The 14,613-nt window shown below is 44.1% G+C and overlaps 2 protein-coding genes across 2 annotated transcripts; one reads left to right on the top strand and one right to left on the bottom strand.

The window, feature by feature from the left end:
- Positions 1–901: 901 nt before the first annotated feature.
- On the bottom strand, positions 902–3,491 carry LOC311585053 (beta-defensin 12-like; the record flags this gene model as incomplete). The annotated part of the gene is made up of 3 exons (XM_084759823.1): positions 902–1,035; positions 3,019–3,060; positions 3,422–3,491. 3 exons carry the CDS (start codon positions 3,489–3,491, stop codon positions 902–904), a joined length of 246 nt encoding a protein of 81 aa, XP_084615949.1.
- Positions 3,492–5,916: 2,425 nt separating this feature from the next.
- LOC311585052 (beta-defensin 15-like) lies at positions 5,917–8,256 on the top strand (the record flags this gene model as incomplete). Its single annotated transcript, XM_084759822.1, has 2 exons — positions 5,917–5,965; positions 8,066–8,256. 2 exons carry the CDS (start codon positions 5,917–5,919, stop codon positions 8,254–8,256), a joined length of 240 nt encoding a protein of 79 aa, XP_084615948.1.
- Between the last annotated feature and the right edge of the window lie 6,357 nt (positions 8,257–14,613).

Genomic DNA, 14,613 nt, shown 5'->3' with positions numbered 1-14,613 from the left:
CAGGCTGACCTCGAGCCCACAGAAATCCACCTGCTTCTGCTTCCCCGAGTGCTAAGATTACACATGTACTGGCTGAATGTGAAGTTTTAAAAATATATTTTTAAATTTTAATATTTAAAAATATATTCTCTAATTACTCTCTAATTGGGGGGAGGGAGTTAATTGATTTTCTCTTAATGGAATAACCAGTGAAGTTGAACCAGTTACAATTTTTCACCTGCAGATACTCTATGCTAAGGGACATTTTAATTAATCTCTAACCCTTTCCTCTTGCAGGCAAGAGGAACAATGTAAACTCAGTACCACAGGCATGAACAGGGCAAATGGGAGTTGTTTTTTTTTAAAAAAGATAACATCATACTTGTTATAACCAGTGCCTAATAATGCATTACCTCATCAAGAATACAGTGAAGGAATTCTTCTTGTAGTTTGTAGAACTACAGTACCATCAATAGAGCAGAGAATGGCACATTAGTTGTCTATTAATCCCATGAGAATTAGCATGTTGGAGCGATACACAGAATGAGGTGTCGATACACATTCTGCCCCTTGTCTCCCAGCTCCTGATTCCTACAGGCAGCAACCTTTCTGGATTTCAGTTTCCCCAAAGGAGAATGATAAAGTCGATCTCTCAGGGGATCCTGAGGCATATGAGAAAATTCTGGAGAGGACTTATAAATGACAAGTGTTCAGGAAGTGTTCGGTAGTGTCTGATTCGGTAGAAGGCATTTATTGCTCTTTTGATTTTTATCACCTTAAAAATTGAAGGAAGCACAGAAAGAAAAGCGGGGCGAGGCTGGGCCCGAGCCACGCTGATTGTGGCCCAGTTAAGCCAGGGAAGCTCTCTCCTTGGCTTCAGGATGGCTTCTACGGCCCAAGGAGCGTCGGTCGGTCGCCACCGTCACCGTATTCGGATCCTCTCCCGACAGCAGAAGAAGTTGAGCTTGCACATCCCTGAGGCCTTCTCACTGTCTGTGCACACCCTCCTGCATTTCCCCCGACCGAGCCTGCACGGCTCACACACAGCAAACTCCCCTGCGCCAGGAAAGAGCTGCTGAGATGTTTGCTGGGGCTTTGTGGGGGATGGGAAGACCATGTAAGACCGGCTACACAGGCAGGGTTTGCAGCTACGGTAACAAAGAGTATTTTCTACGATGAGCCCAGAGGCTAGGGGATAGCTCAGTTGGTAAAATGTTTATTGGGTGAGCATGAGGGCTCCAGTCTGATCCTCAGTGCCTGGATAAAAAAAAAAAAGGCAGGCACAGTGGCGGACACTTACAGCCCTGAAGCTGGGGAGGCAGAGGCTGTTTGGTATCTGAGGTTCAGTGGTCAGCCTAGCTGAATTTGTGATAGATCCTGTCTCAAACAAACAAACAAACAAACAAACAACAGCAAAAAACCCAAAAAACCAAGGTTCCTGAGGAATGACATTTAAGTTTGACCGCTGGCCTCTACAAATACACACACACACACACACACACACACACACACACACACACTGTGTAAGAAAAGTCCTACCCCATAGCTTATGCTTACCACAGTGTGGAACTGGGAAGAGTTAAAAACAATGAGTAGCCATCATCCATGTTCCATGGTTTTTTACTGTCTTTCATGGGCCCAGTGGAAGTGACAGAGGGACATTTATCTTTCAGAACTATTAAAAATGCGTGCCCGATACTACTGAAAATTTACTGGATGAAAATGAGAGAGACAGCTTTGGGTTTCAGGTCCTCGAAGCTGGAATGAACAATTTGAGTCTCAATTCCTGTGTGGGCCTGGGACCAGCTCCATACACTCTCAATACACTGCTTAACTTACCTTGCCGCATTCAGCTGAGGGGTGGACCGGAAGCACCTGCGCACAGTTTTAACTTGCTTAGTGGTGCAGCAAAATAACTAAGTGAAATGTTTGTGCTTCATAGTATTTACTTGTAAGGCTGCCTTAGGAATGTAGTGGCGTGATTCATGTGTGTGTGTGTGTGTGTTAAGCACTGAGGAGGTTAGTACTGCAGGAGCACCACATTTCTCACTCTGGAATATTGTCTGAGTCTATTCAATTAGTTATTAATTATTATCGTTATTATCATATGAGAGAGAGGGGAGAGGTGTATTGTGTGGCACACATGCACATGTGTGTATGTACACAAAGGCACTGGGTATCCTTTTCTGTCATTTCCAGCCTTGAATCAGGGTCTCTCTTTGAATCCCAGCTCATTTATTTTTTCAAACAGGCTTTCTCTGTGTAGCCTTGGCTGTCCTGGACTTACTCTGTAGACCAGGCTGGCTTCTAACTCACAGAGATCCACCTGCCTCTGTCTCACGAGTGCTGGGATTACAGGCCTGCACCACCACACCTGGCTGTAGCAGCTCATTTTCCCCCCTAGCTGGGCTGGCAGATAAAAAAAAAAGTCCCACCGAACCCCCTAACTCTGCCTCCACAGTGCTGGGGTTACAGGCTCAAGCAAGAGTGTGTGTATGGATGCTGGAGTCCAAACTTTGGGTCCTTATGGTTGCATGGCACGCGCTCCTAACCATTTTCTCTAGCCCTCCAAAATAGTAATGGTGTTTGCACTGTGCTGCCGTCTTCCCATGTAAGAGAACCAGCTGTGCACAGCCAACGCTTGCGGCTAACCATTATGACCGGCTCTTGTACAATGGAGGTGACTTCTCACTAGACTTTCTTCACCCTTCTGCTTGCCCCTCCTTACCCAGCAGCATACACTGGTGCAGACCTCATTCAGTTTGAGCTGTAGGATGAGGGAAGTCACGATCTCTGGCTAGTGCTAATGGGTGGGGATGAGGTTGAACCTAAGTACTACAAATGAACCAGAAAGTCACAAGAAAAAAAAAACACAAATATGACCGTGGTCACAAGAGTGACAGCAGATGGAGGCAGTGGACCAGAACTCAGTCCTTTCACAACTGCCTTCCCTCCTTGGCTTTGTCAGTCAAAGAAAGCTAACTGGGCCTGAGTCCCTAAGAGAAAAGGAGGAAGTTCAGGTAAAGGGTATAAATTTACCTCCTGGAAATGACTGGGAATACTCAAGTCCTGCCCAGGACCCTAAATTTAGAACAAACAAAAAACATTTTAGGAAAGAATATCAAAGCAATAAATGACACATTTCTAAATGACTTCTCCCACATGTGACATGTCTCTTGAGGGACTATGGGTGTTATGGTTGCCACCTTTATTTGAGCTCTCAGGACCAGTACTCCTGGCAGCCAGAAAGAGCAACGTACAAAACAATAAAACAAATATTAAAGCTCTGTTCAGCTGGCTCTTAGGAAACATTAGTGCAGGTCCAAAGAATCCTTGGTGGAGAGAAGATTAACTCTCAGTTTCAGGGCGGTGCATGGAAGAGTCATTGGGTTTCATGATCTGCTCCCATAACCCCATCAAAATCCCATCAATATTGATTTACCTGGCAGCAGCTGAGCTACAATGAAGAACAAAGCAAAACCAAAATAGAACATCTCTCTGCTCAGGGCCATGTTTGAGGGGAGATTCTTCAGGAGACGGGACCAGGGTTTCTTTGAAGGAAAGCATTTATATTTGAAAGTAATGGGTTATGTTCTTGGTCACTGAAGTGAATCAATAAAGAAAGCATAATTACATGCTCCATTTGCCAGGATCAAGAGCTGTGCAGTGGGTGATAACCTTGGAACCTTCAAAGCCCCTACTTCTCAACAGCCCACAGAAGAGTGGATGCTTGTCCGAGACTGGGGGAACCCAGCACCATGCACACTTCCAGGAATCTGTGGAAGGGGATCTCAATATGTCTCCATCTTCCCAAGGATCAAGGCACACACATTGCCTTTGCAGTGTGTCCTGGGGATCCGGTATGACTTCAATCCAGGGGCTCTCTGAATGTCCATAGTGTTTACAGAGCTCTGGTGGGGACCGGAAAGCAATCCCTAGATGTACATGCTTACCCTCTTCATCCTCATTGTGATATTTATAAATATGTCAGGAGAACATGAGGAGTGATGCCCCTTTGCTAAGTTAGCTTTTAATCACAGACTAATGCCATAATCACATCCACCTTTCACAATTAAAAGTGTGAGTGTCGTGTCACTCATGTCACCCCCAAACTAGGTCCTGAGTCCTGCCACATTGCTGTGTATAGTTACATGACATTTTGGTCTTCAATCTTGGATGCAGAGGCAGGCCTGGGCTCACAGGTTTGTAACCCAACTACTCCAGACACTGAGGCAGGAGCATCACAAGCTAAAGTTCTGCTTGGCCTACACAGAGAACTCAGTGAGTTCAAGGCCAGCCTGTTGTAACCTCCATGAGACTTCATCTAAAATAAGTAAAAGTGGGGCTGGGGTGTGGCTCAGTAGTAAAGTGTTTGCCTGGTACACACAAAGCCTTACCTTCAATTCTCAGCAAACCCCCCTCCCCACACAAGAACAATGTACACTCTATAGTTAGACAGATGCCTATCAAGTAGACTACCTTGGATGGGTTGACAATGTTCAAGACCTCAGCCTCTTTATCCTTAAAATTGGGTTATAACTATTAATATCAGCTTCAGGGGGCTTTTGAGAGCATTGCACATGGCATAGACTTGTTTAGCAGAATGTCTGATTATTATTGCGACTATTATTATTATTATTATTATTATTATTATTATTATTATTCATCTTTCTATATAACCTTGAACAACCGCTCTGCTAAGTGAGCATAGTACCATGACTCCTAATGACACCTTCTATACTCACAGAGTAGAGCACCGCTCAGTCCTTACAGATGACCTTCTTCTTACATCATATGGTAATTGACCCAGAGCTCCACAACTGGGTAGTGTGCACTCAAAGCTCAGGGATCTATGTGGAAGAGGAGATGGAGAGACGGTAAGAGCTGGGAGCAATAGGTAACGACAAGGGAGCTGGTCCACATACTGCAAGGCTGATGCACACATGAACTCACCGAGACTGCGGCAGTGTGTACCCAGGGCCTGCACATGTTTAAGCCAGAAAAAGCTGCAACGCAGAGAAGGGGAAGTAGATGCAAAGCTCACTCCTAGACGAGAGGCTACTTATTTATTTGGATTTTGGTAGCTTCTGGAAGAGGGGAAATTGGTTTTCATCACTGGAGTGACACGGGGTGTTAACAAGCACACTGCTGGACAGGCCTTATACTCGGGGTAGTTGGCCAACACAAATCAAACAACAGGAAGTCAGGTGGGTAGTGGGGAGGATCTGAAAGGAGTTATGGGGGGGAAGGGAAAGAATATGGTTAAAATATATTGTATGAAATTCTCAAAAATTAAGTAAAGACATAAGCTAAATAATACAAAACAAAAAAAAAACCTTCTGAGATTAAATAAGATGATGTAACATGAGATGGGCTGCCTACTGTAAAATCTAGAATTAAAAAAAAAAAAAAAAAAAAAAACAGAGTGTATGCTTAGGTCATGTTCTTTTCCCAGTTCCTTTTGCCAGATTGAATCCTAAAGCCTGAATCCTAAAGATTGAATCTAGAGTTCAGAGTCCACTTGACCACAGTGCACCTGTTCTTAACTGAAACATTGAGATGTTGTATACTTACACCCCCACTACACCCGTGATCTGAAACAATTAAGGAACAGCCAAGATGAGCAATACAAATGTCTGCGCCCCAGATTCTCTCACCACAAAACCTGCACTCAGTCATCCATCCCTGCCCGCCTTTGTTCTACTCTGATGCCTATTTTCCTTTTTGGAAACTTTCCAGAACCAGAAAAACAGCAGCGACCCGTAGGTTGAGTGACACCCACTGAGGCAGGTGGGCTTTTTGTAGCAGGGCGTGGGTTCGTTCGTTCCGATGAGCTTCGTTGATCAAGACCCTGTTCAGTCTGGAGAGATTATATAAAAGTGGTGTTGGCGCCGTTTCCCATGGACTTTGTACTGACCCCTCACAGCCCTCCAGGCCATGAAGACGTTCTTATTTCTCTTTGCTGTTCTCTTCTTTCTGGATGCAGGTAAAGAAAATGAGCATCTTTATGTGGAGGGTGATGTGTGGTGATGGCTCAGACACAAGGTCTATCCAGATGTGCCCAGATGTGATCGACCCTAGGACGGAAGGGTACCTTTGCTCTGTTGGCCTTGAAGGAGAACAGTTGTTGTGGAAGGGAACTTCCCCACCACCTATTATTCATCAATGAATCATGTATCAGTACATTGCATTTCCAATTAGTGAAGAGGTTTCACGGGTTTGAATAAGTTAAAGGGAATCAAGAAAGTTGTATTTTGATGCCCGGGTTTGTGCTTATTAACAAAAATAATGGACAAAAGTTAAAGAGGGGAATAAAAATGAAACAAACCCACAGATTATTTTAAAAATGTTTTCAGTATAAAATAAAATAGACAATGGGGAGACAGAAAAAGAAAGATGCGGAAGAAGAGAGTTAGGGGGCAAATATTCACGTCTATCATGGTGAAAGGTCGCACAGGAGACTCATTTGTTAATTGCATGTCTAAACCTGGGTGCTGAGTTGTAGACTTCTGATAACAAAACACATCCAGTTCTCCAAAGCTAGCATCTTTAAGGAGAATTCCGTTTTTCCTTTTGGCTTGAAATATTTACCATATGTATATTATATGTGGATGGAGGCTGGGACTCAGTTGGGCAGGGCTTCTTTCCAGGCCATGCAGGTAAGGTGGTGTTGGTACTCTGTGTGGCACAGTAACAGCTGTGAGGGACATCCTTCCCACCTCAGAGTTCTCTGCACTTCCTCACAACTTTTGGCAACTTTGAAAAGATGTGGCTGTATCCACTCCAAAATTAAAGTGGAAGAGTAGACTCCTGCCAATTCCGGGGATGTAGAGAAAGGGACTCTCGGGAGTCGCAGGGAATCCATGTGACAAATCCACACGAGTGGGTTCTGTATCAGGACATGGAGATCTAGACCTTCAGTGAGTGAATGGTGTGCCGTGCATCCTGCTGGCACCGATGTGAACATTGGAGGCTGAGGAGAGGTTTTAAGACCACTCCTCCACTGCTGGGGGTGGTGGCTCAAGCCTGTAGGGCAGGTGGATCTCTGTCAGTTTGAGGCTGGCCTGGTCCATAAAATGAGTCCGGGACAGCCAAGGCTACACAGGGAAACCCTGTCTCAAAAAACCAACCCTCCGCCCCCCGCCGAAAGACCACTCATATGTACTAGACGGTTAGCCAACACTGTGCAAGATTATGCAGTATAAAGTTATCAGTTGTACCAAATGTATGAAATATGACTCCATTTGGACTCATTAGGAGGCTATAGGCAAAGCTGCTCTTTTGGTCCAGAAGCTTCTGGCTCATCACTGTCAATTGGATGTGCCACAAGGACTCTTGGTAGAGTAAGGTCTTGAACCTGTAGTCTGACATGGCCTTACTATGTTAGGAGAGGAGAGAAAGCACTGGACATTGCAGAGAAAGCCGGAGTTCAAGGCACTTTGAAAAGGTGGGCCACTTATACTTGATCCTGGTAAGATGGCTTGTCTGTCCTTAGCACCCAAACCAACAAATAAAAGTCACAGGCAGCTGGTCTCAACTACTCCAATTTTCTCTAAAGTGTTTGGTTTGTACAGTGGAATTTTGGTGGAATGTGATAGAGAAATCAGATAATTATTTGTAAGGATCATTAGAAACCCATGGACTAAGGTGTTCTTTGGTTTCATCTGCCTGGACATCACTGTGAGCTGGATACACGACAGGCCAGGCCTCTTCACTCTTACTGAGCAGCAATCTTTGAAAGCACATCAGGGGAGTTCCAGGCTGTGAAAGCGTTTATGAGTTGAGTTGATAATTTTTTCGAGTAGATTTGTGTTAAAGGATGTTAGCTTCTATCTTCCAAAGTCCTGACCAAAGCCGTTCGGGTGCTTAGCTAGCTAAGTCTTTCTGCTCTTTCACCTTGTGTGACAAAAGACAAAGTACGACGTAGGAAACGCTTCGACCAGAAGTTCTTCTACTGGAGGACAAAGCACTAAGACACGGCCCAGAGAGAGACTGTTGCCGATGTTATACCGCGATAACAGGTAATGATTCCACACATTTGAACTAATTAAAGAACTAACCTGGGCGGGGTTCTTCTTCTGTGTAGCCAAGAACGCATTTTTCGATGAGAAATGCGGCAAGCTGGATGGGAGATGCACAAAATATTGTCAGAAAAACGAAGAACTTATTGCTCTTTGTCAGAAGAGTCTGAAGTGCTGTGTGACAATCCAGCCATGTGAGAAGAGCAAAGGGAACAATTCGGATGAGGACCTGGGGGACACGGAGAGCCAGGGATGACGTGACGCTGTCTTTCTGCTGCGGCGCCTGCTGGAGGCAGAGACTTCAGTGAAAATAAATGGCTGCTTTTCTTTAGCTTGTCATGTCTCTCTCTCTCCTTGCTTATTTTCCTATCGTTTTGTGGTGCAGCAATTGTCCCAAAGTTGTATGACATTTCTCCTAAAACCAGGGGACTAGAGTCACTTAGGCTTGGGCAACTGACTTCAACAAAAGGGAGGGAGAAAGGAAATAATTAAACGGAGAAATGAGCAGGTATCTAGATGGGTACCTGTGTTAACGATAGGTGCTGGACAGGCAGTCGTGTGATAAACACCTGTTCAAAGTCTTTACTCACCTTGAACAGTGCCTTTAATCGGGGTTGATTCGCTATTCCTGTGGATTGCCTCTAGCTTCTACCCTTCCTAGACTGCTTCCTGATATGAACACGCTTATGTTTGTAGGTTTTTCAGGGAACATATCCCCTCTCCACCCCCATGCCAGAGAAGAAGGCCTTTTGGGAAAAAAAAAAAAAGAAATGATGTGCAAGAGCAAGAAGGGTTAAGAGGGGATAATATATTAAATTTATACATGTATAATTTTTTTTTGAGACAGGGTCTCTCTGTGTATTCCTGGCTGTCCTGGACTCACTTTGTAGACCAGGCTGGCCTTGAACTCATAGCAATCCGCTTGCCTCTGCCTATCGAGTGCTGGGATTAAAGGCGTGCGCCACCACGCCCTGCAAACATTTTTGTTAGAGAAAAGATGTGGCACAAAGGTTGAGAAGCGTGTAGAAACAGGCTTCACAGAGAAAAGTAAGAAACAGCCCCCATCTCCAGTGCTGGTTCACAGGGGGTTTGGGTGGGGGGAGGCTGAAACCTCAGCCACAAGGCTTGGGTGTTTGTTCGCTGTGGGTACACACACTGAGGGGGTTCTGAGGCAAGTGACAAGCTGACAAGTTCTGCAAGGTTAGCGGAGGTTCCAGGTGTGGAAAGCCAAGAAGCTTCTGCCTCTGCCATTGACTGACTCAGAGGACATGCGCAGTCTTAGGCTGAGCCGAGGGAACGTGGCAACTATTAGAGCCAGCTAAACCTCTCTCCTCCCCAAGCTGGAAAATTCCCAGAAGAAGCTGTCTTCAAGTCCTTGTCATTTTAAAGACCACTTTCCCTCCTCTCCTCCCTCAATCCCTCTTTCTCCCACTCTTACTGCATTTTAATATTGTTTCGAACTAATTTCATTGTAAAAACACTTAGATTTTTATTTCTCTTCTTGCCTTTATCTGATTTTATTTACAAATATCTATTTGTCATCCGACACTTTTCCCTCCTGCTCCTTTCATATTGTTTTCTATGGTTATCAGGAGTAGAGCAGTTGCCTTCCGTGGCCTTCATTGTATTTCTGTGTCTAGTTTGTTTGATGTTATTGCTGCTATGGTGGTTTGCCTTCACCTATCTGAGACCGTTTGCTAGCATGACCCTCAAATAACAGCCAGAGTGGATCCCCAACAATACAAACATCACAAGTTAAAAACATGATGTGAAATTGGAAATAGGAGATAGCAGAAAAGGAGCATAACTGCTGTCAAAGCTCCCAACTTTGAAGTAGGTGAATTCAAACTCCCAGGTGTTTGGAATGCCAAGGAATACTTAATATATATATTCATTTATTTATATTACATCTCAATTGTTATCCCATCCCTTGTATTCTCCCATTCCTCCCTCCCTCTCATTTTCCCCTTACTCCCCTCCCCTATGACTGTGACTGAGGGGGACCTCCTCCCCCTGTATATGCTCATAGGGTATCAAGTCTCTTCTTGGTAGCCTGCTGTCCTTCCTCTGAGTGCCGCCAGGCCTCCCCATCCAGGGGACGTGGTCAAATATGCACAGGAAACATAGTCAATAAAATTATGGATGATAGATTTCCCAAATCTAGGGAAAGGAATGATATTTAAGCATAGGAGTCTTTTAGAACTCAGATAGTCATGGCCAGAAATGAACATAGCCATATATAATATTACACTTAAAATTCCAGGAACATATATAGAACGGAAAGAATACTGGATGCCGTGGGAGAGGAGTGCCCGGGTTCTTACAAAGGCAGATAACAGAGTAAATAGCATCAAGGACAGTAGATGCTGGAAGAGCAGGAAATGACCTGGTTCAAACCCTGAGACAACACAACTGCGCACAAAGACTGCAGTATTCTTCAGTATTAAATTGTAAAAGTCAGAGGTGATATGAAGACCTTTCATGATGAACATATATCAGAGCAACTCATGGTCACCAAGCCAGCACTACAAGAGGCACTTAAAGGGATATTGTATAGTAATACTATAAACAGTGTCAACTCCCCAGTTAAAAGAGAGTGAATGTTTTAATGGATTACAAAGAAATATACAACTGTTTGCTATCTAAAAGGCAAATGTGACAGTGAAGATTTTAAGCAAAATTAGAAGGGATAAGAAAAGTCACTGTATATTAATAATGGGAACAATCTAGATATACAAGCTAGGAGATATAATGATTTTAAATACGTATACGTAGAACTTTAACTCACCCAATGAACAACTATGAGATTTAAAGGGCAGATAGGTCCAACACAATAACAGTGGGTGATCTCAATACGGTACTTTTGCCAATAGATGAACCATCCAGACAAGAAAATTAAAAATAGAAACACTAAGGTTATATTGTGCCATGGATCAAGTCACGTACAGACTGTCCCATCCAATGACTTCAGAACAGTCTTTTCAGAAGCCCACAGAATCCCTTTCCAAAACACATTATATTTACAACATACAGTAATTATTCACAAACACACAAAAAAAATCAAAGTAATTTCTGGTGCCTTTATCAATTGAAACATAACTAAAAAGAAATAGCCCCCACTCGCCCCCCAAAAATCCCTACAGAAATTGTAGAAATATATGGACATTGAGCAATTCTAAACTTGTGTACACTTGATTTTCTTTTCCTTTTTTGTCACTTGTTGCACCAGCCATAACATTCATTTGTGGATATTTTTGCACACACACACACACACACACACACACACACACACACACACACACACACCATTGGCTTTGTGTTGAACATATAATTTAAAACTACATCTTTTCTCCAGCCCCACAGTCTCTTCCACAATGGCAGGAGATAAAGACAATGCCACTGCCCACTAAACCGTGAGTGAGGAGACCGTTTCCGGGGCTCATCCCCGACCCCATAAAGCACATGCAAGCCATGGCGTACACGATTTCAAGACTGTTCACTGTGATGCTTCCTAATGGTTCCCACTTGTCTACTGTGAAAAACACACCAAGCAGTGTCCACTTGACACACATTTGCTGAGTGAATAGCACTGTCACCTGGGAGGCTTCCATTTGACATATAACGTAAGCACACATGGATGCAGGGCTGGAACACGTCTGCTAACATGTGCTCTTCTTTCTCTGGGGTCTCCTTTTAGCAATTCTGAGGCCTTCTGGACCTCATCCCATCTCTGAAGCTACTAACAAACATGAACTTGTACCTCGGATGTTATTCTCTTTCCCTCTTATTCTTTATATTACCTGAAAGGTACCTTAGAGATCAATTCTATTTTCTTTCTAGGTCTTGGTCCTTCTGACCCCCAACCAGGTGATTTGGGGATATCTAGTTGTTTGCCCTGTTACTGCATAAAGGGGAGCAGTTATAAGCAGTTGCTTTGTAGGATACACAAGTGCTCCCTTCAGCTAAGATGTATGAGCAAAGTGCTGCCTGTCCGATCTGGGATCTAAGAGGAGGAAAACTTGTTCAAGGACGTCAGCTCCCAAGGCCAGGCATTTGTATTTTCCCTAATGTACTCCATTAATTTTTCTTAAGGTAATGTTACCTGGAATGATGCCCAAGGGTAAATGCAGGCACCTAAGTGTGTGTGTCTTGCCTGTGGACAGGAATAGGGGTCAAATCCCAGCGCCCCCATTCCCTGGAAAGACAAAGACTATTTCAATGAAGGCACCACACCATGCCCATGTGGGACAACCCCCAAATACTGGGCTAATGTCACCGGATTGCTGTCTTTATCTCACATGCTTTCTGTTCCCAAACTGCACTTATGACTGCTGATGGCATACATCACCCTCATGTGCTGGACCACTTTTCTTTGACGTGATGCATTTTTTACTTCTTTATTCTTGATTTGGAGGTTTCTAGGTGATGGTGGGTGTTAACCCCACTTACCCGCATCGTTATCTTCTACAAGACACGCCTCTGTCACGATTATGTGGGGCCTTTGGATGCCAGTTTAAATGAAGCAGAATGCAAAGTTCCTTTCTTAGAATCACAAAATGTCAGAATTTAAAAAGTCTTACAGGAAGTTACTTCAAAAGAACCAAACCCACAGAGTGGCATGGCACCATTCCTGTGAAGGGACTAGCCACATGTTCCGTGTCCCCCAAATCACTACTCTAAAAACCAGCATACAGCAGATGACATCACTAGAAAGCCTGGTCTGTTCTGAAGGGAAACGGAGGAACAGTGGATCTGGGGGAGAGGGGAGGTGGGAGTCAGGGCAGGAGCTAGGAGGAGTGGAGGAAGGAGAGGCTGGCACTCAGGGTGTATTGTAGGAGAGGAGAATAAAAAATAAATTAAAAGTAGAAGCATACAAGTTTGTATATTTTTGTCAGCACAGGGTGCTAATTTGCACCAGGTGTATACTGTACTGTGTGCCGGTTAGGGTGATCAGCACTTCTCTCTCTCTCATTATCAATCTTTTGAGAAGCTGAGAACCTCAGAGCATTTTTCTTCTAGCTCTTCATAAAACACAGAATTGAGTTTGGGAAACTTCAGCCACGCGTCTGTACTGTCACCAGAGCGTTCCATGCGTCACCTAGCTGGTGTTTGAGTTGCTGCTGTCCCACCTTCCTTTGTCGCCTTTCTCCTTCCCAGCCTCCCTGAGCTGAGTCTACCCTACTTCCACGAAGCCCTACACTTTCTACATGAATTTTCCCACTGGGTTTTCTTGGTGTGCACACAACACAGTCGGGTCCAGTCTTCAGTGTGTAGCTCATATACATGGCCACGATGCTCACTCTGTCGCTCTGCCTGAACTTCTTAAAATAGTGGGTGAGACAGGGCCTTTGTACATATATTATGGCTTCCAAGTGAATGTTTCTGTGGGATTCCTGAGTGTGCATGCTCTGTTTCTTGTGCCTTCTCTTGGACTCTTTTCCTTCTATTTGTTTCGTCCAATTCCGATGTGTTAATTTTTGTTTTAACGTATTATATTTTACTATCATCCCTCATGATTCTGTTTGTTTGTTAATGAGAGACATAGAGTGGATCTGGATGAGATGGGAGTTATAGAGAGAGGGGAAACCATAATCAGGATATATTATGTGAGGGGAAAATCTATTTTCAATGAAAAGGGGAAAAAAAAAAAAGAAAAGAAAAGGAGAAAGCAGAAAAGAGGAAGACAGTTTTCAAGTCTACAAATTTATGATTATTTCATTAGAATTGGCAGCTTCAACAGACTTATTTAAATCTGCAGCAATGGGAATATTTGCTTCAAAGGCGTTTGTTATTGCTTAGAATTCTTGTAAGAAGATTTCTTCTGCCCCTTTGTGAATCATTTGAGTGGCTCTGCTAAGAAGGCTAAAATCACCTCATGTCAAACTGACAGTGGGGTTCATTCTGAGACGCCTCGCATGCCTGAAAAATGAAGAAAGATAACATGCCTCTCGGCATTGTTTGCCATGAGCACGCTGACCTTTGTCCAATTCTGCAGAGCCTATTTGTCTACCGCTACCCCAAGAAGTTTCCTTCTGATTTCCCTTTCCAAAGACGCTTCAACTGTGCTTTGTCTTCCCCATATGTCAAGCTCTTTCCCCAGAATGTCCTGTGTGGCCCTGTGGGTGTTCTCCTCACATGGCTCTCTTCAGTCATCTGTCTCCTCTAGGGTAACCTTTTCAAAACTCTAACGTGGTTCCACAGAAGCCACTAAGACCAAACCGGCCTACTCTAGATTTTCCCTTCCCACACTCATATTTCAAGGATCAATTGCCTCCACCTGGGAGGCAATAAAGAGATGCCAAGGTTGGAAGTCTTCTCACATACATAGCTATGCATTGTAATCAGGGCAAGGCTAGGCAACATATAACATCCTCCTTAGCATTGACATCTCTCGATTTTACTTCACATCATCAAATGGGCACAGGGGAATGAGGTGTCACACAGAAAGCAGCGTCACTACGTTTCACAGTGTTGAATTCCTGCCGAGGCCTAAAGCAGTGTGAACTGTGGGACACTGCTGAACTTGTGTGCACCCGTGTTCCCAGGGCTCGCCTTCCTGCATTCTTCTTGCTTCCTCAGATACCCAGGTTGCTATGGTTGCCTCCCTTTTCTC

This window comes from Acomys minous (assembly GCF_964271855.1).
Source record: "Acomys minous genome assembly, chromosome: 15".
Lineage (NCBI taxonomy): Eukaryota > Metazoa > Chordata > Mammalia > Rodentia > Muridae > Acomys > Acomys minous.
This window is presented reverse-complemented; position numbering and strand designations above follow the sequence as displayed.